The sequence below is a fragment of the Coregonus lavaretus genome (genome assembly GCF_964263955.1).
Source record: "Coregonus lavaretus genome assembly, chromosome: 13".
Lineage (NCBI taxonomy): Eukaryota > Metazoa > Chordata > Actinopteri > Salmoniformes > Salmonidae > Coregonus > Coregonus lavaretus.
In genome coordinates this window covers 23,815,423-23,842,385 of record NC_140000.1, presented here as the reverse complement: position 1 = coordinate 23,842,385, position 26,963 = coordinate 23,815,423, and the positions used below count along the sequence as shown (strand labels likewise).

General features: G+C 42.8%; 1 protein-coding gene across 2 annotated transcripts in view; it reads right to left on the bottom strand.

Moving 5' to 3' along the window:
- Positions 1–1,266: 1,266 nt before the first annotated feature.
- LOC311139739 (inactive phospholipase C-like protein 2) overlaps positions 1,267–26,963 on the bottom strand; it is a 49,881-nt gene continuing 24,184 nt past the window's right edge. For both annotated transcript variants that reach the window (XM_084174674.1, XM_084174675.1), the window contains exons 3-7: positions 22,871–25,354; positions 15,010–15,213; positions 11,156–11,231; positions 4,500–4,609; positions 1,267–2,880 (exon numbers count right to left, since the gene is read on the bottom strand). In XM_084174674.1, the coding sequence (XP_084030800.1) occupies positions 2,674–2,880; positions 4,500–4,609; positions 11,156–11,231; positions 15,010–15,213; positions 22,871–25,354 (3,081 nt within the window). In that variant the 3' untranslated portion in view covers positions 1,267–2,673. The remainder of the gene's footprint in view (positions 2,881–4,499; positions 4,610–11,155; positions 11,232–15,009; positions 15,214–22,870; positions 25,355–26,963) is intronic.

The window sequence follows — 26,963 nt, the reverse complement described above, 5'->3', positions numbered from 1 at the left end:
CCTGTCTTCTGTCTGTGGTCGACTAATACTAACCAGACACTGTTTGTCACAGGCATCCAGAAGAGGCATTCGAATGTTTAACAGTAAGGTTTTTACTAGTTTATACACAGCCTGCCATGTATTCAGGTGTAATAGTCATAAAAACAACACATTATACCCAGATTTGAGTCATTACCTCAGATGTTGCAGCTGAACTGACATGAATCCCAACTCTCATTATGAGGACTATATGTTTAATTTATAAAGTATGACAAACATACTGTTCAAAAGTTTCATACACAACACATCACCGGGGGCACACTGCCTGCCCTCCAGGACATCTACAGCACCCGGTGTCACAGGAAGGCCAAGAAGATCATCAAGGACCTCAGCCATCCGAGCCACGGCCTGTTCACCCCACTACCAACTAGAAGGCGGAGACAGTACAAGTGCATCAAAGCTGGGACCGAGAGACTGAGAAACAGCTTCTATCTCCAGGCCATCAGACTGTTAAACAGTCACCACTAGCTGACCTCCATCCATTACCATTCCCTGAACCTTAGTCATGGTTCTAGCCGGCTACCACTCTGTACTCTACCCTGCACCTTAGAGACTGCTGCCCTATGTACATGGTCAATGAACACTTGTGACTTTAATAATGTTTACATACTGTTTTACCCACTTTATATGTATCCTATATAACATATTTCTTATTATTTGTTCTGTATCGTTTAGCTTTTTATTGCTAGGTATTACTGCACATCTGCAATTCTGTGTACGCGACCAATAAACGTTGATTTGATCTATTCTAAATGCTATTGTGGTGCTGTACTCTAGTTTAACTTCCAGGGGACAATCTTTTTGCTTTTCTAAGAACATTTCCTGGGGTTCTTTGTCCTTTGATGTGTTGGGGTGCTTGTTTTTCTCTACAGACCAGTGACCACAATGCAGTGGTCTATCAGGGCAATGAAGTAGAAACAAATTGAGTGACAAAAATAGATTGCGTGTGTATATGTTTGCATGGGTTATCAGCTGTGCGTGCATGTCTGTGTGTGTATGTGTTTTTGTGAACATGTGCCAGACACGTCTATGGCAAACTTCGCTAGATATCCCTAGGCTCTTTCCACTCCTATCAGCACACTGAACTAATCAATAGCGATGCTTCAGTTCCTCCAGCAGCTCCATGCGATGGCTGTCCTTGAACAGTAACAGCATTAAAACAACACACTGTAGAATGTTAATGAATGTGCATACGGTCTGTCAATGAATCTGACACCAGACACCATAAACGATTTGACGTGGTTTATTCTGAAGGTTTTCGGGAATTAACAGATAAGAGTAAAACCGGTATTGAGTTTTAAACTAGTTTTTTCTTCTCCATCGGTAAAAATGGTTAACAACAGTTATAAATACAACAACTGTCACAGCACTGAAGTTCATGAATTACTTTTTGTCCCAGTGTGGGCCCAGTTAAAACACTGGTGGTGAAATATGAGATCCAGAGGTGGTGGTGGATGGCTAAAGTTGACCAGGAGCAACACTGTTTCAGCACCGTGGAGAGAATAAACAGAGGACAAATGCAAACTAGAAGCAACTGGTGGGGAAAGGAAGGTTAAGATGGATGGATGTGAGGAAGACCATCCATCCCCTTTGTTGACTGATTTGTAGCAATGAGGCACAGTCATATATCGAACAGTATTCATGAATAGGGTGCTAGTTAGTCGTCAGCACAGGTTTGGAATCCATTATTACTTTGTATTTCTTACTCAATTCTCTCACATGGAATGGCGCAATGATACCAAACGTTAGGCCTAACGCGCTACTCTCTTCGTGGTTCCTTCCCAAAGCGGTTGCTGGTTGTGTTGGAGACTTGACTGCCACCCTTGGACCACACACTGAGGTTTACATTCTCTAGCCGTCCCAATGTCTCGACAAAGGAACTCTCCAGTGGGAAAGTGTAAAAGGTCACATCGTAGTGACACCCCAATTTCACATCTGTACAGACAAATAAAATAGTTATTTTTAATGGACGAGCCATTTCCTTTACAAAATAAATCTTATTTCTCAAGAACACAATAATAAAATGATGCACGTTCCAGAAAAAGTAACACAACTCCATATATACACATACTATTTTGGCAGACAAGAACAAGTTCATTAATTGTAAACAGCTCTCTCTTCCTCCCTTTCCTTCTCTCCATCTTTCCTCTTCCTGTTTCCTATTACATTCACAGCTCTAGTTTCTGGTTGGTCAGAAACCCATAAATTGTGCTTAAGAAATCCTTGGACCTTTCAGAGCGGCTCTCCTAGGGTCAGACCCTGGGGTCCGCCTGTAAATAAGTGCACTGTCTCTACAGTAGGTCACTGCTTTAAGACTGTCCCGTGGCTGCAAGTTCACTTGGCCCTCCTAGTTGACCCGCAACATCTTGCTGTTGGACGTTAAGGTGGGCAGGAGGGGTTAAGGGCTTTTTGTGTGGGACTGGGTTAAGCAAAGGGAGGTTTGAGTGGGACTGGGGTGGGAATGGAATGGTTGTATACGGCACTGGAATAAGAATAGTTTTGTGTGGCAACGGCACTGGAACAGTTATACTGTTGTTAGGTTTGTGTGGGACTGCGGTAAGGATAAGGAGGTTTCTGAATGCCACTAGGGTAGGCAAGGGGCTTGGGGGTATGAAGGGTTTAGGGCGTAAGCCTTCAGTTGTCCTCCTCAGAGAGCTCGTCCTCCGCCATGGCTTTCTCGGGGATGGCGTCCAGGCTGCGTGGTCGGGTCCTGGACTCGGAGCCTGCCGTGCTCCCTGATGGCCCGTCCTTACTGAGGTTACAGGTGAGGGCGGCGTAGTGGATCTGCTTCAGGTTCTCCTGGACCTCACTCTTTGCATGCTTCAGCAGGTCCGCCTGGCCCTGGAGGGGAGGCAGGGACATGACAGGAATGGCAATATAGAGACAATGGAGCATGCATCAACAACTTGAATCTCCAGTTTAAACAGAAAGACAAAGGGTGAAACCAATAGTACCTTAAAAAGGTCACGAAGCGAGAGAGTAGTGTGGTACTGTAATCTTAGCTGTATGCGGTCAGACAGTGGAGTCCTACATCTCCCCAATGCCCACGGAGCGTAACCACTGCTTCTGTGTATAATGAATTATGCAGCATAGCCACACACTCACCAGGCACCAACTCAATTTCCCAGGACCATGTATAAATGATGAGCCCAAACGCTCATGCAATTAACACATGCAAATATCACGAATAAATATGCAGAAGGTCATTCATCGATAATTACCCCTTGCATGGACAGAGGGGTTAAATGAATGGCAAGAAGGCAAATACATCAGACTGAATGTGTGCAATGTAACTAGCTCAGACATAAGCTGTTATTCCACCGCGCTGCAGCTGAAAAACAAATGTCAATTTAAACCTTATGTCCCTTCTGTAAACAAACTCTCTCAAAAAAAATTATGTTTTCCTCATTTAGTGAAGCTTGACTGCACTGTGGAATCTGAATCTCTAAAGTATTTGCTCTGAAGTTGTTTCTTGAATTTAAATTCACTGCCTATGCCTGTCCTCAATAAAACAAACAATAAGTTAAACCTCTTAAATGCAACTAAATGTAATCAAAAAAGTAATTACGTAATCCCCAAAAGTAATTATTTATCATGAGAGGACCATAAACAATAACTAGTAATGCTGCATACTTAAACTCACCTTTCTGGTAAAAATAGTTATAGATTGCTGAGGTGTAGTCAATATTTCCTATTCAACAAAATTGTATGATTTTTTTCCTTCTAAATATATTATAATCAATTTATAAAATGACCAACTATAAGATTTCACCTTCCTTATAACTGTGAAATACATATTTGTATATTTAGTGTACAAAGTTTCTAAAGGTCTCTCTTGATCAAAACGTCTGCCCCCATCGCTGTGAACGTCTCAGAGTTCGAGATTGGCTTCCTGAACTCGTTAGGAGCTCGCCTTTAATCTCATATGAATCTTGTCCATCTATGACAAACAGAAAGTGTTTTTTTGTTTAAAATCTATTATTTATTTTAGATTACTGGCTATAAATCGATCTCTATAGCGACATAATCACTCTTTCCTGCTGCGTTACAGTGTAAGGATTCCAGGCATATGAGTTGTTAGTGGCTGTGACGTAGACTTCAGACAGGAGTTGATGGACAGTCGGAAGAGCGAATGAAATGGTAGGAGGGACATCCCAGCTTCAAGTGGTGTCAGATTTCACATCCTACTTCATACAGGCAGAAGAGACATACAACTGTGTCCGTGAAAATCAGGGCTACCGCTCAATGCAAGTCATATCGATTTATAAGTGATAATTTAGTCCGGGACCGGAACCAGCACCAGAAAACCCTAAACAGGGGACCTGACATCGAAGAGGTTTTAAACGGTTTACTGGTAGCTAAAAGATTGATTTCACAAAACTTATAAAAGCTACAAAAAACTGTCAGAAAAAAAAGAATGCAAAAACAAATTACTCAAACTAAGTGGTCATCATCCTTACCTTGAGGATGGTTATGTTCCAGGTGAAGCTCTCCACAGCCTTGGACAGCTTCCTGCCCTTCAGGCCCTCCTTCACTGCCATGTCATGGAGGTTCTCATGGAACTCCATCGCTGGGGAGAGAGGGGTCAGGGGACACGAGTTTTACAATATGTATTCACACACATTTGTCACAGAGGCTAGCATTGACGTACAATGCTCAATGCATTTATATGCTAGGTTTGCATGAAATGCCAATTGGGGTTAGGTAAGTGTCAACACTATGGGAAAAGCCTTAAGCCAAGGCCTCCACACATTTGGTTTCATTCTTGACGTGTGAGAAAATGATAAAAAACCAACACACTTTAGATGATCCTACGTTAAGTGATCGCATTCATTTCAGATTCAACCATCTCCTGTCTCTGTCAGTTTCTATGTTTGTCTCTCTGTACATACAGTACTTGAACTACCTGGTGTAGGTCTTGTTTTCATTGTCTATATCCAGGGGTGTAAAGTACTTAAAAATAATTTGAAGTACTACTTAAGTAGTTCTTTGGGGTATCTGTACTTTACTATTTATATTTCACAACTTTTACTTTACTACATTCCTAAAGAAAAGTATGTACTTTTTACTCCATACATTTTCCCTGACACTCAAAAGTACTCGTTACATTTTGAATGCTTAGCAGGACAGGAAAATGGTCCAATTCACACACTTATCAAGAGAACATCTCTGGTCATCCCTACTGCCTCTGATCTGGCGGACTCACTAAAACACAAATGCTTCATTTGTAAATGATGTCTGCGTGTTGGAGTGTGCCCCTGGCTATCTGTAGATTTTTTAAAAAGAGAAAAAAAAGAACATTGTGTCATTTGGTTTGCTTAATATAAGCAATTTGAATTGATTTATACTTTTACTATTGATACTTAAGTATATTTAAAACCAAATATTTTTTGACTTTTACTCAAGTAGTATCTTACCCGGTCACTTTTACTTGAGTCATTTTCTATCAAGGTATCTTTACTTTTACTCAAGTATGACAATTGGGTAGTTTTTCCACCACTGTCTATATCATTTTTGTCCTTGAGTACGGCGCTACAAAGCAGAATTGAAAATGGAAATGGCACCAGCCTGTCTGGCCGTTAAGGTGCTTGGTAACGGGAGCTTGGTATACTACTAATAGCGTCACCAGACTCAGTTGATGGCATACACACACACACACGCACTGAAACGGTCGGATTGAGTATGCTCAGATCTATCGCGGCGCTCTATCAGTTCTGGGTCGGTTCCCAGCCCTGTTGGTGTTGTTTCCATGGCAACACCAAATACCGTACATGTGAGATATAGCGTGGGGTGGGTGTGGGTTGGATGGATGTTGATGATTCTGAGGAGGACTGTGATATTGGCACTCCAGCAGTAAGCACATAGCTGACCTAGATGAAGTGTCGAGATGGAGAAAATGGCAAAATAAATGTTCACAAATTAGGCCCAGGTTAAGGCTAGTATTGTATTCTCTTACAGAGAATGTGTAGGGTATAGATATTTTTTTGAATTGGACCATACACAGTGCTAATAATCTGTTACTCCCAGCCTTTTTGATGTTGTGCACTGTGAAACATCTGAATGATTCCGGAATGATTTTCCCCCACCCTCAGGTGCTGTGCTGCTGTAACTACAATCAATGCTTTTGTACGCATGAAGCATGAGTGTGCTGGGGAGACACACACACACACACACCTCTCAGCATGGGGTTGCTTAGCAACGCAGTGTAGAGTTGGGGGTGTGTGGGGCGGGGGACGCATTCTGTCATTCTGAGCAAGCCCTTTCAAACTCAATTTTCTGCAAGCTTATGCTCGCTGACAAAGACTGTATGGAGCCACCAAAGGTTCTCAGTCACCTTTGACAGTCCATAACCGAGCGGCAGGTAGGAAAGGGGTTTGCCGTGGCCAATGACAATACATCAGGGATTAGCTTCTTTAGCTGGTGTAATCTTCTCCCTCGTCTGCCTGGAGCTCAATAACTGTCAGTATAATGAACTTGGACCAGAGCGCCCAGTCATAGGAAATATTAATGAAACCGTTTCCCCAACCTGTAATGTAGCCTAGGCTAAATCCCCATTGGTATAGTCAAACGGTGCCATGCATGTACATAAAAATATATTTTATGAAAGATGATCTGCCTATTTACTAGCTTTATTAATAATGGATTGAATCGCAAAAGCAACATACCTCCTGAATCGATGATGCATTTTAACATGTAGAAGATCATCTACCGTATTTAGTGGCCACAGCCCATTACTGTAATGGGGTTTTTCCATTCATGTTATGTTCCACATTTTCTTTGCAGCTTGTTTTCTAGGTAGTTTGGAAAAGTTAACCTAGGTGGGATCTGTTATAAGCAGTACTCTGTCCAGACTAGGTGTCTTGGGGTTCAGCTATTGAATTGTCCCAGATGTTATTTGGTACCTGTGTGAGTGTCATGTTTTGCATTTGATCAGTGCGTTTCAGACAGTAAGTACTGATCTTTATTTAATGTTACCCAGAGGGTCTTTTGACACGGTTTGCTCTCTCTGAGTGGTTATGATGGAATACTCAGAACTCCAGTAGCTGTTACTGGAATGTTCTGCTCACTGTCCGGAGGGAATACAGTTTGTATTGACCCATTTTCCACTCACAGCTGACAATACGTATTGATGAAATTAGAACATTAATTTCTTGTTGCTTAGTTTACCATCTGCTGTGTCCTATTTTGCAAATGTCGGTGGTTGAATCCAGCCCAGTAGATTTGATATGGTGCCTGGTAGTGATCAGAAGCCTTGGGCGGCTAATGTGGAAGCCCATGATTAACCTGTTTAGTTGTCATGTGCGCCCATTTTAACTAATAAAATAATACAAATGCATATGAAGTATTTCCTAGCTTCAGTAGCCTATGGTTTTGGCTTAACTGAGTGGCCTAGTTAGGTACAGTGAGGGAAAAAAGTATTTGATCCCCTGCTGATTTTGTACATTTGCCCACTGACAAAGAAATTATCAGTCTATAATTTTAATGGTAGGTTTATTTGAACAGTGAGAGACAGAATAACAACAAAAAAATCCAGAAAAACGCATGTCAAAGATGTTATAAATTGATTTGCATTTTAATGAGGGAAATAAGTGTTTGACCCCCTCTCAATCAGAAAGATTTCTGGCTCCCAGGTGTCTTTTATACAGGTAACGAGCTGAGATTAGGAGCACACTCTTAAAGGGAGTGCTCCTAATCTCAGCTTGTTACCTGTATAAAAGACACCTGTCCACAGAAGCAATCAATCAGATTCCAAACTCTCCACCATGGCCAAGACCAAAGAGCTCTTCAAGGATGTCAGGGACAAGACTGTAGACCTACACAAGGCTGGAATGGGCTACAAGACCATCGCCAAGCAGCTTGGTGAGAAAGTGACAACAGTTGGTGCGATTATTCGCAAATGGAAGAAACAAAAAATAACTGTCAATCTCCCTCGGCCTGGGGCTCCATGCAAGATCTCACCTCGTGGAGTTGCAATGATCATGAGAACGGTGAGGAATCAGCCCAGAACTACACGGGAGCATCTTGTCAATGATCTAAAGGCAGCTGGGACCATTGTCACCAAGAAAACAATTGGTAACACACTATGCCGTGAAGGACTGAAATCCTGCAGCGCCCGCAAGGTCCCCCTGCTCAAGAAAGCACATATACAGGCCCGTCTGAAGTTTGCCAATGAACATCTGAATGATTCAGAGGAGAACTGGGTGAAAGTGTTGTGGTCAGATGAGACCAAAATGGAGCTCTTTGGCATCAACTCAATTTGCCGTGTTTGGAGGAGGAGGAATGCTGCCTATGACCCCAAGAACACCATCCCCACTGTCAAACATGGAGGTGGAAACATTATGCTTTGGGGGCCAGGACAACTTCATCGCATCAAAGGGACGATGGACGGCGCCATGTATCATCAAATCTTGGGTGAGAACCTCCTTCCCTCAGCCAGGGCATTGAAAATGGGTCGTGGATGGGTATTCCAGCATGACAATGACCCAAAACACACAGTCAAGGCAACAAAGGAGTGGCTCAAGAAGAAGCACATTAAGGTCCTGGAGTAGCCTAGCCAGTCTCCAGACCTTAATCCCATAGAAAACCTGTGGAGGGAGCTGAAGGTTCGAGTTGCCAAACGTCAGGCTCGAAACCTTAATAACTTGGAGAAGATCTGCAAAGAGGAGTGGGACAAAATCCCTCCTGAGATGTGTGCAAACCTGGTGGCCAACTACAAGAAACGTCTGACCTCTGTGATTGTCAACAAGGGTTTTGCCCTAAGTACTAAGTCATGTTTTGCAGAGGGGTGAAATACTTATTTCCCTCATTAAAATGCAAATCAATTTCTACAATTTTTGACATGCGTTTTTCTGGATTTTTGTTGTTGTTATTCTGTCTCTCACTGTTCAAATAAACCTACCATTAAAATTATAGACTGAACATGTCTTTGTCAGTGGGCAAACGTACAAAATCAGCAGGGGATCAAATACTTTTTTCCCCTCACTGTACATTTTAGGGATGGGCTTTTGAAAGAATTTCTGTTTTTGAGTACTCATGGAAACAATTTTGAGTGCCCGAGTACTCACATGTTAGCGTGAAACTGGGCTGAAGGCAAAAAAGTTTGCGCTATGCTGGTTGTTCCAATTACTGGTTGTTCTGATACACAACTGAAAACACAACTTAACACATTTTCACTGCACTTGACATACTCCACAAAGAATACACACACCTTAGAGTTCGAAATTCTGTCAGTGCTTATAAATGTAACCTGCATTTGTGAATTTCGAGTACTTGTATTAGACTATTAGTAAACAAATACAAACTTTAAATTGAGTACTGGAGTAAGTGTCCCAATCCCTAGTTACTTTTAGGTTAATCTTCATCGACATTTCAAAGATTAGAGGCAAATAACCTCTAAGTGGGATCGCTTCATATCACCTTTGAAGAGGAATGCTTTCAGACTATGGACACAATATACTGTAATACTATAGATCTAGCAGGCACCAAAAGTGAACTATCTCCCTGTTTCCTAGAGTAAGAGATGTTTTAGTTGTCTCCTTCAGCACCATTCATTTAAGTAGTTCACATTTTAACTCTCAGACCACCAATGGCTAATGTCTCGGGTAGCAGCTTGAAGGCAGGTCCTGTAGGTGTTGTGATGAATACTAAGAAGAGGAAATGACGGCACAGAGCCATTGACTTGCGACGCACACTCAGTTAAAAGACACTCCTCTGCCCCATTGATGAGACAAGACAATAGACTATGAATATTTTATGTCATCCATCTGGAAACCAATAAACCCCAGCCCCTGGAACGATGGCCTGTTTTTCCTCACTCGGCGCTCCAAGGAAGTTACTCCATGATAAATGAAACATCTACAATGCTTAGATGGGAAACATTACTGAAATGCGCTGCATTAGATTAAAGACACAGAAGTCTAAATTATCCTCTCATTGAATGATTTTATTTGTACTGTAGTAAATGTTATGCTGTTTTTATGCCCAAAAAAATGGTTTTGCAGTTTGCACCACTAGAGCTCTTTCCGGAAAAATCCACCTTGAGTTCCCCTCATAATGGGGGAAGGAAGAGGGAGTGAACATTCTGACAGCTTCTCAAGCCAAGACTCCCCCACCTGGGAGCGAGGGGTGGGGATCTCTGCCAGTGTGTTCCATTGATGAGCTGCCAATCACCCTATCAAGGCTCTAAGACCGGGTTCTTCAATTCCGGTCCTGGAGGGCCGAAACACCTCTGTTTTTCATCCTCTCCTTCTAATCATGGGCTAATTCAGACCTGGGACACCAGGTGAGTGCAATTAACTACCAGGTAGAAATAAAAAACAGAAGTGTTTCGGCCCTCCAGGAATTGAAGAACCCTGCTCTAAGATCTTCCCGATCCCCCACGCCTCAGAGCAGAATGGATTAACACTGCCCCTGTCCAAGTTAAGTCAACACATTATGCAGGGCCAGAAGGCTATTCTCACAGAGGCTCTCGCCAGAGGAGTGGGATAAACAGTGCTAAGCTCACAGATAATAGAATTGCAAGAGCACACAAGCTGCAATATTCATATCAAAGTGCAAATGCAGAATTTTCGTAACAATGAGATCAATAATTTTCCAATCAATTGCTCAGACAAAACACTATTTTCATCCATTCTGGTAAATTATTCCCGTTCAATTGTTATTAGATGGGCTTGATCTCATTCTGCACACCTTGTAGCGGTGCGGTTCCTGGTTCAGCCCAGGCATAAAGAAACCGCAGTCGTCTGCCAGTCTTTGTTGTTCTGTTCAGAACCTGGGTGTTTACCACCTCCTCTGCAACCCTCCTAATTAGAGGAGCAGCGAGGCCAACGCCGTGAGAATCATCAAAAACCAGGCTGAATCAAAGCAGAGTTTCAAAGCAGCCGGGTCACAGAAATGAGCATGAATCAAATGTTAATAACGCTTATGTAACAGGGCCCGGCATAAATCAGTCCATCTTTTTTGTTAGCGGCCGGTCTCCATGGCATACTTCAGAGAGGAGGGGATGAGTGTATATGAAAGGAAGAAGGGAATATCTGAGGGACAGTGGATCTTTGCAGAGAAATGGGCTTTTCATGCTAAACATCGCTCTTTGTTCATCTCTTTCTCTCTCTCTTACCTGCTTTCTGGGTTAGCAGTATTCGGTCGTAGACTCCCTCAGAGTTCTCCAGCAGAGTCTTGCTGGTCTGGATCATCTGTCAGGAGAGGAGAAAGCAGACAGTTCATTTGAACCTCTTATTCCCTTTACAGCAGCCTGGCATTCTGCGGTAGTAAGCAATCTTAATTTTGTTTGCGGTGTATCTATCCAGTGCGGGGGAAAAGAAGCCTCTTATTACAGAGATAGAGGGCCAAGCAGCGGGAGTTGTGCTTTGGCACAGTAAAAATAGAGTGAAGGGAGTGTATCAGAGCATGTTATTGAAAGTTGCAAGACAACCAGGGTATTACAGTAATTGCATGTTACAGTTATAAAATACGACGCTCCAGTCCTGTTTCAGAGTTGGTCTGAAAACATGTGATTTCAAGAGTAGGTTATTATTGTTTATTACAGCAATCTGTTGTAAATAGGAGAGGCCTTGTTCGGAGGCGTAACACAGCCTTATCTGTGGCTCCCTGCCTTAATTGAGTGCACACACTTCTGACCTCCATGACTGTGTTGAAATACTCATGGTGGCTCTGATCACAGATAGATGCCCATTTGCACTTCTAATGCCTGACAAAAAAAACACCCCAAAATACATCCCTGGTACATCGGGGGTATTACGGGAGGTTAATGATGTGTGTGTTTACTGTCATGGATCCTGGTAAATACCCACTGCACGACCCAGGAGCCGTACACACGGATACGACCATCTGGATCTTTCTCCCGTCTCGGAGTGCAATAAATATGATCATCTGAAGGAAATGATGTATAATCTAAAATTAGAATAGGTTTCTTAATGCGATTCTGGGGCGAGATGACACAGTTACGGCAGCCTTCCGTTTCAATTAGTGCCACGGGTGCTGGGCATTATGTTCACTGCTCTGGCGTAATTGACTTGTACATTCCCTCAGTGACTTAAGAGCACTGCAAGGTCACATAATAAAGGCAGGCGGTCTTGTTCCACTGCCAAGGCAGACAGGGCGGGGGCTTGGGGAGCGTGGGCAGCTGTTTTAGCAGAGCTCCAGTTGCCAAGTCAATCTCTGACGGTCGGCCGGTGACCCAACAACATGCCCCTGAGATCGATCCTGTTGCTGTGCCAGTTTTCCAGCCAGTGAGAGAGAAGAGAGTACCTACTTAGGAGCATTGAGAGCGATGTGACAGGAGCTAAGGGGATCAGCAGCACTGTGACTGTGTGTGTGACGGCCTGTCCATGTTGGACTGCTGGGCTCGGCGCCCCACTTCAGGTAGTGAAAATGGAGATGAAGGTTACAAACACAGTGACTCCAGCCCCCTACACCCAAGTGGGAATATTAGGTAATAAACCAATTTTAAATAATGTTCTTAGGTGATACATTATCTCCAAATTTAGAGTGAATTACAAAATTATTTGAAAAGCACTGACAATTAACAATATGGCCTATATATTTATTGAGATGGCCATCAAACCCAGTTTTATGACGGCAACCCAGAGCATTCCTACAGTCTGTGATGAGTGCAACACATCGTGACTAAGCTGAGGGAGGCGGGCGGGGTATGTGATGGAGGGGGCTGTTTGTGACAGTCCACAGCTGCAGTAACAGGGCTGGAGGCTGTCAGGCACACTGATTACTTTACTAATGGGTGAAGAAATTACAGCCTTGGTGACAGACACAGCAACATGGGGAGGTATTTATAGTGGATTGACAGGTAAGCGGCTGAACTCAACACTGGCTTTGCTCGCTAAATACTAGCTATGGTGATTTGTGTATTTAGTGGTGCTACTGGGCTTCAAAATGGCAATAGTTATCATAAACAAACTACTACTTTGTGACACATTGGTACTTCCCTCAAAAAATTAAAAAAGAATCTACACAATACATTTACAACAAGAAGAACAGCACATTCAATTAAGAATTTCTGCAGAGCCGCATTTTGAAGACGCTAGAACAGTCCACATTTACTTTTCCTCTGCAAACTAAACAAGTAATGAATAGAACAACCAGACAACCCCATAATAGAACAGTTTATATCTATTTACCTAGTCGGCTTGTTGTTGTGTATTCTGAGAGAAATATTCCTCTCGAGGTGCATTCAAGTTATGAGTGCCATAGCAAGGGAAACCTGTATTTTGGCAAGCAGTCAATGCACAACAATTGTTCATTCAATCGTGGGGAAAAATAGCAGTTTTAAACAGCATTGGTTAAAGAGAGGTGGATCTTGGCTTTCCATTCATACTTATTTATTTCTCAACTACTAAATATGTACGAATTGCACCATTTTAAAACCAGAGTTTTTAGCAGCAGCACTGAGCCGCAATTCACCTTTTTACATTTTACGTCATTTAGCAGACGCTCTTATCCAGAGCGACTTACAGTTTTTTAGTGAGTGCATACATTTTCATACTGGCCCCCCGTGGGAATCGAACCCACAACCCTGGCGTTGCAAACGCCATGCTCTACCAACTGAGCTACACAGGACTACTGAGTGCATAGGGGAGAGTGGGGCTAAATTGTAGGGTAACTTGGGGTAAAACCCCTCCCTACCTCATTTTTTGGAGTGACTTAAAAAATGGTGATGAGACATATTACATTTTTAGTTGAGCAAGAGTAGTAGCAACCAGGGAAAGTGTTGGAGGAAAAAATGGTACATGAAGTGGTTTCTGTGAGAAGCACAGGCAGGGGGCGTGTCAGCATAATTGTACTTATTCATTTTGGAGTAGAATGTCCTTTTAAAAAGTCACCCAAACTGAGCTTCTCAGTCCTTCTACATAAAATGTATCTGGGGGACAACAACACTGGACTGGATCTTCGTTCACTTCATATTTTCATTAAAATAACTAAGGACACACAAGAGTCATTGTCTAACACAACTCACGATCCAAACCCTACTTCACTGACCCCTGTCCATGACTCTCAATGAGTGAGACACTTGTGAGTTAAATTAAGCATGACTCATCTGTTTGCAGGTTAGTTAGCACATTACCTTCATGCTCTGTGTGGGGGTTCTAATGTCAGGAGAATGAGACATTATGAATACATTAGGTAAATTACATTAAATGCTATGCTAATGGTGTACAGTGGCTTGCGAAAGCATTCACACCCCTTGGCATTTTTCCTATTTTGTTGCCTTACAACCTGGAATAAAAACATGGATTTTTGGGGGATTTGTATCATTTGATTTACACAACATGCCTACCACTTTGAAAATGCAAAATATTTTTTATTGTGAAACAAACACGAAATAAGACAAAAAAACAGAAAACTTGAGCGTGCACAACTATTCACTAAAATAGGAAAAATGCCAAAGGGGATGAATACTTTTGCAAGACACTGTACTAATGCAGTATGTAGCCTTTGACCTGTGTTTCTAAAGTGGATAATAAGCTTCACCAATACTTCTCCAGGATTTATGCTTTGTGCACAGCACACTGCAAAGATGTCTGACACAGAAAACAGCGTGTCAAATAGAAATATCAAAGTATGAATATTTGAATATGAATATTATATAACTTCAGTCCATTGTCAACATTGATTAAATTACTTGATTAAAACAACTCACCCCTGCCCTACTCCCTAACCCTCTTACCCCCATGTTACCATTAAAATCCCACTAAACCCTCCTCTTGATTTGATTAGAATCAAACTCATTTTCTAGGTGTTTTGTGGTTGTTTTTACAATCAGCAGATTAGTAGTGGTCTTACTGAGAAAGGCTTTTATTCAGATTAAATATGAAGTAATATCCCAGATTTCAAGTCCTGGTCCTAAAAAAGAATGTCCTCTATCAACTTACCTTATAAAACAAAGGAAATAAAAGAAACATGATACTGTTCAAACAAAAGTCCTCCTGTACTCACCATGTCATAGGTGGTGACCACCTTCTTCAGGACCTCTGGTAACAGGCTCTGGGGCTCCATGGTGGGGTACTGGTCCTTGAGGTTGAACACCAGGAGGGGGTTGTTGTCAGCCCCCGTCAGCCGTGAGGACAGGGCCAGGATGCACTGCTTCAGGTTGGCCACCGCCGAGAGGCCACACAGTTCCTTGAAGGGCACTATGGCATTCTGCAAAGGAACATGAAAGTTGGGTTGGTGTCTGAACTAAAAATGAAGCATGTTGTTGTATTGAAGACAAAGAACACTGGACAAAGAGGAAGATGAAAGCTTGAGTTGGTTTCTATAATGGACAAGGTGCAGCATATTGTATTGCAGACTAGGGATTGAAATGTTGAATTCACAATGCAGCTGCACTGTTGCCAACAACGGTTTGGGTCTCACGGTGTGTCCCTTTCAGATGGTTAAGTATTGCACCTGTACTACCATTACCGTACCTCAATTCCACCTCGCAATGTTTGCATTTCCTTCTCATTTAACTTCTCAAAGTATTGCCATACAGGACTTCGCTGCTGTCGCTTGCCTTTCTCTGCCATTTTTTCAACTGTTAACGACAATTACGTAGTGGCAGAGAGTAGGAATAATTGATTCCTAGACTCCTTGCACGTCGACTCCAGGTGTCGACTCCCATTTCTGAGTGTCAAGATTCTCCTAATATTCAGTATTTTTGGAATGTAGGAGACTGATTAGTTGCTGTACTTTCAAAAACATAAACACTTGCATATCGAGTTAGGGACGGAGAGAGCGAGGAGGGGCACAGTATAGGCAGGTCGACCAGAACCGTGCACTAGGCCTAAGCTATCTATCTGCAATCAAAAGCTGTACCTTGCAATTTCTTGGCTTGCAATGTCTCGCAACTTCAGTAAAGCAGGGCCTATAGTGCATTCGGAAAGTATTCAGACCCCTTTACTTTTTCCACATTTTGTTACGTTACAGCCTTATTCTAAAATGGATTTTAAAAAATATATATATATATATATATATATATATATATATATATATATATATATATATATATATATATATATATATTTAACCTACAGACAATACCCCATAAAGACAAAGCAAAAACTGGTTTTTAGACATTTTTGCTAATCTATTAAAAACATAAGTATTAAGACCCTTTACTCAATACTTTGTTGAAGCACCTTTGGCAGCGATTACAGCCTCAAGTCTTCTTGGGTATGACGCTACAAGCTTGGCACACCTGGATTTGGGGAGTTTCTCCCATTCTTCTCTGCAGATCCTCTCAAGCTCTGGCAGGTTGAATGGCGAGCGTCGCTGCACAGCTATTTTCAGGTCTCTCCAGAGATGTTCGATTGGGGTCAAGACTGGGCCACTCAAGGACATTCAGAGACTTGTCCCGAAGCCACTCCTGCATTATCTCTGCTGTGTGCTTAGGGTCATTGTCCTGTTGGAAGGTGAATCTTCGCCCCAGACTGAGGTCCTAAGCGCTCTGGACTAGGTTTTCATCAAGGATCTCTCTGTACTTTGCTCCATTAATCTTCCACTCGAGCCTGACTAGTCTCCCAGTCCCTGCCGCTGAAAAACATCCCCACAGCATGATGCTGCCACCACAATGCTTCACTGTAGGGATGGTGCCAGGTTTCCTCCAGACGTGACGCTTGGCATTCAGGCCAAAGAGTTCAATCTTGGTTTCATTCATCAGACCAGATAATCTTGTTTCTCATGGTCTGAGAGTCCTTTAGGCAAACTCCAAGCAGGCTGTCATGTGCCTTTTACTGAGGAGTGGCTTCCGTCAGGCCACTCTACCATAAAGGCCTGATTGGTGGAGTGCTGCAGAGATGGTTGTCCTTCTGGAAGTTTCTCCCATCTCCACAGAGAAACTCTGGAGCTCTGTCAGAGTAACCATCGGGTTCTTGGTCACCTCCCTGACCAAGGCCCTTCTCCACCGATTGCTGGAGGCCACTGTGTTCTTGGGGACCTTCAATGCTGCAGAAATGTTTTGGTTCCCTTCCCCAGATCTGTGCTTCGACACAATCTGGTCTCGGACAATTCCTTCGACCTCATGGCTTGGTTTTTGCTCTGACATGCACTGTCAATTGTGGGATCTTATATAGACAGGTGTGTACCTTTCCAAATCATGTCCAATCAATTGCATTTACCACAGGTGGACTCCAATCAAGTTGTAGAAACATCTCAAGGATGATCAATGGGAACAGGATGCACCTGAGCTCAACTTCGAGTCATGTAAATAAGGTTGTTTTTTAAAAATAAATTTGCAAACATTTCTAAAAACCTGTTTCCGCTTTGTCATTATGGGGTATTGTGTGTAGCTTGAAGAGGAAAATAATTTACTTAAATCCATTTTAGATTAAGGCTGTAAAGTAACAAAATGTGGAAATGGTCAATGGGTCTGAATACTTTCTGAATGCACTGTATCATCAATGAATAGGCTAGGATATTGAGATGAGCGAGATGCAACACATCACTCTCATACAATCACATACAGCATCTGCGCATATGCACGGGTTCGCTTCACGTAGTAGCCAGGGCACCAAAACAGTGGGGAAGTGCCTCGCACTTCAACACTCTTAGTTGTTGCAAAAATTGACCAACTATGCCGTTTACTTTCTGGATCTACATTGAACCCCCCCCCCTAAAAAAACAAGTTTTTCGGTTAGGGAATTTTCTTAACGTTCACACCCCTATTGCAGACAAAGGTGCAAAACAGTTTTAGCCTCAAGGGTACTAAGGCATGAATGACAGATGTGAATTATTACAGTTCAGAGTTGACGTTTGTTTTCATTTCAGTTTTGTTTTAGTCATTTAAGATAAAGCTCACTGCCGTGACAAAGTTCACTTGAGTAATTATCTCATTCAGCTGGTTCATTTAATTCATTATGAATGAAGATCAGTGATTAGATGATACCTAATGTTTTCAATTATCTAACGTAGAAAATTACAATTCAGCTCTGTTAAGTTACCTATGTTAATGTGGCCTACGTAGTTACTTATTAATAGGCTAGAAGCAGAAGTACAGAGAAACACCCTGTGATAGGAAGTGGTTAAGAGCACTTGTTACCTCCAAGAACCTTTGTTGGTTTTTGTTAGTCAATAGATAACACACACACACACACACACACACACACACACACTTCCTAACCTTCCTGTGAAAGGCCCAATTTAAACAGTGTGTAAACAACCGGGAGGCCAAACAGTCACAGAGAGGACGCCCAAGATGTGTTATAGTCTCAGGGCCAGTGGCCTGTTATCACATAATGACTGCAATGTAAACAGAGAGACCAAAATAAACCCTAATACACAATGCATAATGCACCACAAAAGACCAACCACAGAGTGGGGGAACAATCGAGTATGCAGCTTCCTTCTGACACATTTCTCAGTATCGCTTCAGTGGGAAAAGATCAGAAAAGACCAACTGTTTGAAGTAGGCTAGCTCATGGGGGGCCTAGTGGGAACCTAGTGAACACACAGGCATGTTAAGTACTGTTTCAACCAATAAAATATTGATCATTGTGCCTATCAGTTTCCTGAGTGCAAATGTTTTTGTTTTTTTTACTCGTTTGAAAATAGGTGACGCACTAGTCTAGTTTCCTCTCCACTTCAACATAATTTGTGTTAATCTGTCCTTTAGACAGCATACAGTAATCTCCTTCTAGAATTATTACTGACAAGCCCATAAGCACCACAGTGCAGTATCACATAACACGTTTTCCATTTTATATATTAGGAGGTACGCTCATAAGCCTGAATATCATCCCCAGGCCTCAGTGCTCCAGTGGGGATGTCAGACTGCCTCTGAGCTTCGAAGTCTCCTTGAGTCTCTCGACTGTTGTGCAATACACAGGGATTAGATCAAATCTGATTAAATCAAGCTTGGTGGCTTTGTTTTCTCTTGCAAAAAGGCAGCCTTTGTAGTAAATCTTGATGTGATCCGCACTTGACTCTAGGGGTTAGTGTTCATATTCTGTCATTTTATAACAAAAACATTCCCATGTAGGTGGATGAGTAAATCAACTTGATTCAAACGTCTCATCCACGACTTTATTAAAGCATGCACATTCCCACCAAAACACATTGGATATATTACATAATGTAGGCTAGCCTAGCCCATAGGACCTTGGCATAAATGTATGTTTTACAAGTCAATCCTTAGGGATGGATCGAAATTTACAGAATGGTTACCTGGAGGGAAATAGGAGAGGGTCATGCTTTTTCAAGTTCAGTCAAGGGGAGGGTTTAGTAGTTTTTAAATCTAGTCCAGGGGAGGGTCATGTAAATTGTAATTGATGAAATTTCTATATTTCTAGAATTTTTGAATTTGTTGCTTATTAGGCTATATATCGATGTATGCCTGATGCAGCTACTACTCATCTCTGATTCTCTGCTGGGCGTGCAATATCAAGTGCACCTATAGGCTATTTAGTGTGGTCTCAATCAAATGATCCATAGCATATAGGCTACGAAGTGCCGGCTCGGAAAAGCACAGAGTAAAGTTGTATTTCTAAGATAGCTGCTGGGATGGTGTCAATATAACTAAGCTGCATTACACACTGCAATGGGATATTCCAACCCTGAGCCCCAGCCTGCTCTCCTCTTGTTGATCAAAAACTTTTTTGGGCGCTGTCTAACCAATGGCTGTGCTGTGTAGGCCTACGGTGGCAGTTCAGGAGGAGAGTCAAAGGCTTCCTCCAAAAAGTATTTTAGATTAGGCCTAGTCCAAAAAATGCACTCTTGCGCATGGACTAGCCTATGTTCTGTTCGGTTTGAGAAGGAGAGCGCGAAGATGAGGACCGAGGGTCAACTTTGATAGCTTGCTACTACTATAATTTATTTTATTATAAACAGTAAGCCAGATTCGAGTAACTTACAGTGAGGGAAAAAAGTATTTGATCCCCTGCTGATTTTGTACGTTTGCCCACTGACAAAGAAATGATCAGTCTATAATTAATGGTAGGTTTATTTGAACAGTGAGAGACAGAATAACAAACAAAAAATCCAGAAAAACACATGTCAAAAATGTTATAAATTGATTTGCATTTTAATGAGGGAAATAAGTATTTGACCCCTCTGCAAAACATTACTTAGTACTTGGTGGCAAAACCCTTGTTGGGTCAGACGTTTCTTGTAGTTGGCCACCAGGTTTGCAAACATCTCAGGAGGGATTTTGTCCCACTCCTCTTTGCAAATCTTCTCCAAGTCATTAAGGTTTCGAGGCTGACGTTTGGCAACTCGAACCTTCAGCTCCCTCCACAGATTTTCTATGGGATTAAGGTCTGGAGACTGGCTAGGCCACTCCAGGACCTTAATGTGCTTCTTCTTGAGCCACTCCTTTGTTGCCTTGGCTGTGTGTTTTGGGTCATTGTCATGCTGGAATACCCATCCACAACCCATTTTCAATGCCCTGGCTGAGGGAAGGAGGTTCTCACCCAAGATTTGACGGTACATGGCCCCGTCCATCGTCCCTTTGATGCAGTGAAGTTGTCCTATCCCCTTAGCAGAAACACACCCCCAAAGCATAATGTTTCCACCTCCATGTTTGATGGTGTTCTTGGGGTCATAGGCAACATTCCTCCTCTTCCAAACACGGCGAGTTGAGTTGATGCGAAAGAGCTCCATTTTGGTCTTATCTGACCACAACACTTTCACCCAGTTCTCCTCTGAATCATTCAGATGTTCATTGGCAAACTTCAGACGGGCATGTATATGTGCTTTCTTGAGCAGGGGGACCTTGCGGGCACTGCAGGATTTCAGTCCTTCACGGCGTAGTGTGTTACCAATTGTTTTCTTGGTGACTATGGTCCCAGCTGCCTTGAGATCATTGACAAGCTCCTCCCGTGTAGTTTTGGGCTGATTCCTCACCGTTCTCATGATCATTGCAACTCCACGAGATGAGATCTTGCATGGAACCCCAGGCCGATGGAGAATGACAGTTATTTTGTGTTTCTTCCATTTGCGAAAAATCGCACCAACTGTTGTCACCTTCTCACCAAGCTGCTTGGCGATGGTCTTGTAGCCCATTCCAGCCTTGTGTAGGTCTACAATCTTGTCCCTAACATCCTTGGAGAGCTCTTTGGTCTTGGCCATGGTGGAGAGTTTGGAATCTGATTGATTGCTTCTGTGGACAGGTGTCTTTTATACAGATAACAAACTGAGATTAGGAGCACTCCCTTTAAGAGTGTGCTCCTACTCTCAGCTCGTTACCTGTATAAAAGACACCTGGGAGCCAGAAATCTTTCTGATTGAGAGGGGGTCAAATACTTATTTCCCTCATTAAAATGCAAATCAATTTATAACATTTTTGACATGCGTTTTTCTGGATTTTTTTGTTGTTATTCTGTCTTTCACTGTTCAAATAAACCTACCATAAAAATTATAGACTGATCATTTCTTTGTCAGTGGGCAAACGTACAAAATCAGCAGGGGATCAAATACTTTTTTCCCCTCACTGTACATGGTGGTGGTGAAACTTGAAGCAGCAGCCGCGGCACAATCAATCGGAAATTGACAGCTCATGGTGCTGAAAGTATGCAAATTCGAGTAGGCATAATTCATTTAAACAGTCTTCATTTTAATTATACTACTAACAAGAGGGCTTTGTGTTGGAGCCTATTTCTTCCTATTTAAGACATAAGGAGGTAGGCCTACCTGTTTGACAGACAGAATTAGGCTATAAGTTACTATATCCATAGATTTCTCAGTCAATTCCTCCACCCACCATGCATTCTTTAAATATCCTACCCCGTGTCAGTGAAGGGCTGTTAATTTAAAACCAACACTAAAATTGAGGGGGTATGAGAGGGTATGCCACAGGCCTACTTTTTATTAAAGAAAATGGCAAAAAGCACGGGCCTACCCCTTGTTAGCTTAAGATTTTGAAGAAATTAAAATGGATTATATAAAGTGATCTATAACAGTGCTTTGGTCCTCGATGCTTTATGCTAGAAACAAGCTGTAAAATACCCATGAAAGACATGACTCCGATGCACATTAAGTGGCTGAGCTACAACCTTCTATAGCCGAGGAGACAAAACATAGACTTTGCTTGGGTAATCTAATTATGTCACTATCAATTGATTAAGCTGTTCACTATGTACAATAGAAGATGTTTAAACCCAGACAGCTTTTAGGGAAACACTTCTGACCATCGCTCATTGGGTTAAGCCACGGATGAAGAGTAGCCAGCAGTTAAAGCTTGCATTTGTATGCGTCGGTAGGCCTACTCTGTCTGGGGTGGAAAGGTAGGCCTAACTTTTAAAAAGAACCATTCTCAGATTCCTAATTATTTGCAAACAGGGACAGCTTTGTTGCAAACCACACACTGATTTGGCATTGGAGAAATATAAGCTGAACACATAGGATATCGCACTGTCCATTCTTAGCCTGTAATGTGTGTGGTATTAAAAAATATTATGTAGAATTGTATGATATTTTTATAAAAGGCAATTTTTCTCAGACCTGCAAATACGATGATAGATTCATGCAATGCTTTTACTATAAAGGAGATCTTTCCACCCCTACTGTTGTCCACGGTGGTCTGTGAACCCACAACCTTCTGGCCCACAGCCCTGTGCGCTATAAAAAAACAACATTTGTTGCCATGTAATGCTATGGTATGTCCTAGGCGTGAGGGTAAACGGTAGACATGTTCTCCGCTATCCACTTTGTTTTAATGATTATTTTGGGTATAGGGGATGGTCACTTGTTTTTTTTTGTTTTACAAACGTTCAGGGAGGGATTAGGTCAAATATATTTTGCTGAAGGGAGGGCCATCCATTTTCATTTCAGAGAGGTCCGATTTTCTCCATGTAACCCTTATAATATATAATGTTCACTCCCTTACCTGCATGTTTTCTCTGAGGTCGGTGGCTTCCCTCAGTGGCAGTATGGCTGTCTTGAAGATGTCGTCCACAGCCTTGATGACCAGCACCCTCATGGTGGCGTACTCCCGACTTCTCTTGCCCTTGCGCACAGACAGCCCCCTCTTGTGAGGCTTGCCCCCGCCCCTTCGGTTGGTAATGGCCACATGGACAAACAGCCAGGCGTGGGGAAGGACTTCCCCTGTTAGCGATTGTAACGGTATGTGCCGGAATCCCGGCTGAAGACACTCGAAGGGGATTGTGTACTGGCCGATGAACTCGTCGCCAATGTAGTCATCATCCAGCACCACGAAGCGCACCATGGCCAGCTCAGGAAGGTTTATCTGAAACTCAAAGCTTTCGTCAAACAGTGGGTTCTCCCCATTCTGATTGACAGTTTTAGTCCTTTGCTCTGCACAATCAGCAGGTATGCCATGGATCTCCACATAGACGTAAGGGTCAACAACATCTCCTTTGGAGCCTGAGCCTTTGGGTTTGGGGAAGTTTTGTCCACTTATGATTTTTATGTGCAAGAGCTGAGGAGACACGCCAGGCACTGAGTCTTTAGTGTTGGCACTGAAATATGACACCTGCTCCCTCATTATGGCTGGTCGCAGCACATAACCACAGTTCCCATTCTGACGGAACCAGCCGATGTTTAGGTCCATCATCAGGCCGGGGGTCTGGTAGTTCATTGCCACGATCTGGCAACCACACTTCCAGAAGTCCTGAGGGTTCATGTTACTGGAGTCGATCCGCATTGGGCTGGGGTAGACTCTCGCCAATAATTTCTTGTTGTAATTAACAAAGTCGCCTGGGAAGTCACTGGCACAGCGACTGGCAAAGACCTCGTTGAACGAGCAAAGTTCCCAGTGCCTCTGGCTTTGGAAAGCTGTTGGGAAGTCTTTGAACTCAATCGATTTACACAACGTTACCAGGTCAGAGAGGTCCTTGGACAGCTGGAACCTTTTCCGTGGGATGCTCTGTTGTTCGTCGGCTTCAATGTTCATTCTTTGGGACATCTCAGCCCCCTCATCCTCATCTGTCACTTCGCCCTCCGAGCTAGTGCAGGTCGTGCCCAGCTTCTTCCCCTTCAGCAGGATCTTACACTTGAGGTCAAAGGGTGAGGGCAGGTAGCTGTCCTCAGCTGAGGGTGGATCAATGTGAATCTTATCCCCAATAATCTTTTTCAAGTGCTGAAACATGACCCTCTGCTGCTTTAAGGAGCAGTGGTTCTCCAGACACAATATCAGGGGAAAGTCAGATGCAACAAAGGCATATTTGTTGATGACGTCACAGACACTGCGGAAGACTATCTGCGAGGTCATTGTGTGGCCAGTGTAAATGACAGGCTCATTATCTGGTCCATCCCAGACATCTAGTTCTACACTACGACAGCCCATCTTGAGGGCACGGATGTACCCTGTAATGTCAGAGGGGCCTCTAAACTGATCCTCGATCAGGTATGTGTTGTGGGAAGCGTTGATGTAATAGTGGGACAAGGGCTGGTTCATGTCCTGACACACTGTTTTTTGTTCAGGGTCAAAGATGTGGCACTCTGGCGACATGAGATAATTGGTAAACCCATCAAGGGAGAGCCAGCCCTTGAGCTGCCCCTCTTTGGAAGGTTCATAGCTCTGAATGACCTCCAGACTGGTGTCTTCACTTACTTGTGCCATACCCTGCTCAGCCTCCAGAAACATAGTTAAGTCCTTGGTATCTAGAAATTCCTTGTTGCTAGAGAACTGGACAAGAAGGAAATAAATTTCTGGTCTTGTGCAAAGGTCATGAAAGACTTCAATGAACTCCTCCTTAGTCACATCACATCCCACCTTATCTTTAGATTTGTGAAACTCCTTGAACTTCAGCTCAATCTTAACGTTTTTGAGTCCAGGGTTTAGGTTTTTAATTAGCTGCACGGCAGCACATAGACTGATGTGCTTGCTGTTGTTAGCATCAGCCTGCTCAAAGAGGTCACCGAGCCAGGAGGAGCGCATGTTGTTCTGGTTGCTCTCAATCATATTCAAGGTGTGTTTCCCATAGGATATCAGGTATCTAAGCCCGGTCACCCATATGTTGGCCACATCGGCAGAGTTTGCAACCAAGTCCAAAGACTCATAGTTCTCCCTATAGATGATTGAGAAGGCACAGTCCTCTGATATCTGATCATATATTCCGTTGGTCCTAAAAGTTTCTGTGTTTTTCCCTGTCCGCACGTCTTTGATGGCCTTGACATCAATTTTGGCTTTCTCTGACTCTTTTTTGGAGGGTTCCCACCTTAGAGACTGCATGTCGGCGTCCAGGAGGAAGTAGCGGTGGTAAACGCGGGAGTTGGAGCGGACCTTCTTCAGTTCAGAGCCATCCACCATGGCGTTGATGCAGTCGCTCGCACTGCTGATCTTCTTCTCAGTGGGCATGCTGCTGAACGAAACAGTCTTCTTCCTCTCTTTGCGCTGCCTCGAGCCATCCTGAGGAAGAGAAGAAAAGCAAAAACCTGAATACCTGATCTGTAAACCGAGCAGGAAGCAAAATATTTGATTTATGAGATAGGCCAACTGAAAAAGTGGGAGTATTCCTGACTGTATGACTAAGCAAAGAGGAGGATTTACTAGATTAATGTCTATAAAACAGTATTTTACCTCTCAGGCGCTTAAGGCCAAAGGAACTATGTATTAATTAATTAAGCACAGTTATGATTTATTAGTTTCAGATGACAAAAAAACACTTATCATTTCTTAAAATAGCCACAAGGAGCTTTGTGAAGTATAAAACATTTGTAGAATATAATGTTCAAATATTGGGCATAATGCAGCGGTATGACAGCCTGCTAATTCTCTTTGTTCATGCTGCTGCTGGTGATGGCTGGCCTTTATGGTCTACCGGCACATCAATGTTTCCTATTCAGCCCTACCTCTCAGAGCCCAGACAGGCTCAATAAAGAAAATAATTACAAAATGTATGTGAAATGCGTGCAGTTAAATTCTTGACTCTGAGGAAGCAAGTCACACTCAGATCGAAGAGGAAGCGGACAGTATATGGGATATAATGAGTTGGGCTTAGGCAGTCGGGATGGGAATTTGAAATAATATCACTATACATTTTTACATTTACATTTTAGTAATTTAGCAGACGCTCTTATCCAGAGCGACTTACAGTTAGTGAGTGCATACAGTGAGGGAAAAAAGTATTTGATCACCTGCTGATTTTGTACGTTTGCCCACTGATAAAGAAATGATCAGTCTATAATTTTAATGGTAGGTTTATTTGAACAGTGAGAGACAGAATAACAACAAAAAAAATCCAGAAAATCACATGTCAAAAATGTTAAATTGATTTGCATTTTAATGAGGGAAATAAGCATTTGACACCCTCTCAATCAGAAAGATTTCTGGCTCCCAGGTGTCTTTTATACAGGTAACGAGCTGAGATTAGGAGCACACTCTTAAAGGGAGTGCTCCTAATCTCAGTTTGTTACCTGTATAAAAGACACCTGTCCACAGAAGCAATCAATCAGATTCCAAACTCTCCACCATGGCCAAGACCAAAGAGCTCTCCAAGGATGTTAGGGACAAGATTGTAGACCTACACAAGGCTGGAATGGGCTACAAGACCATCGCCAAGCAGCTTGGTGAGAAGGTGACAACAGTTGGTGCGATTATTCGCAAATGGAAGAAACACAAAATAACTGTCAATCTCCCTCAGCCTGGGGCTCCATGCAAGATCTCACCTCCTGGAGTTGCAATGATCATGAGAACGGTGAGGAATCAGCCCAGAACTAGACGGGAGGATCTTGTCAATGATCTCAAGGCAGCTGGGAATATAGTCACCAAGAAAACAATTGGTAACACACTACGCCGTGAAGGACTGAAATCCTGCAGCGCCCGCAAAGTCCCCCTGCTCAAGAAAGCACATATACATGCCCGTCTGAAGTTTGCCAATGAACATCTGAATGATTCAGAGGAGAACTGGGTGAAAGTGTTGTGGTCAGATGAGACCAAAATTGAGCTCTTTGGCATCAACTCAACTCGCCGTGTTTGGAGGAGGAGGAATGCTGCCTATGACCCCAAGAACACCATC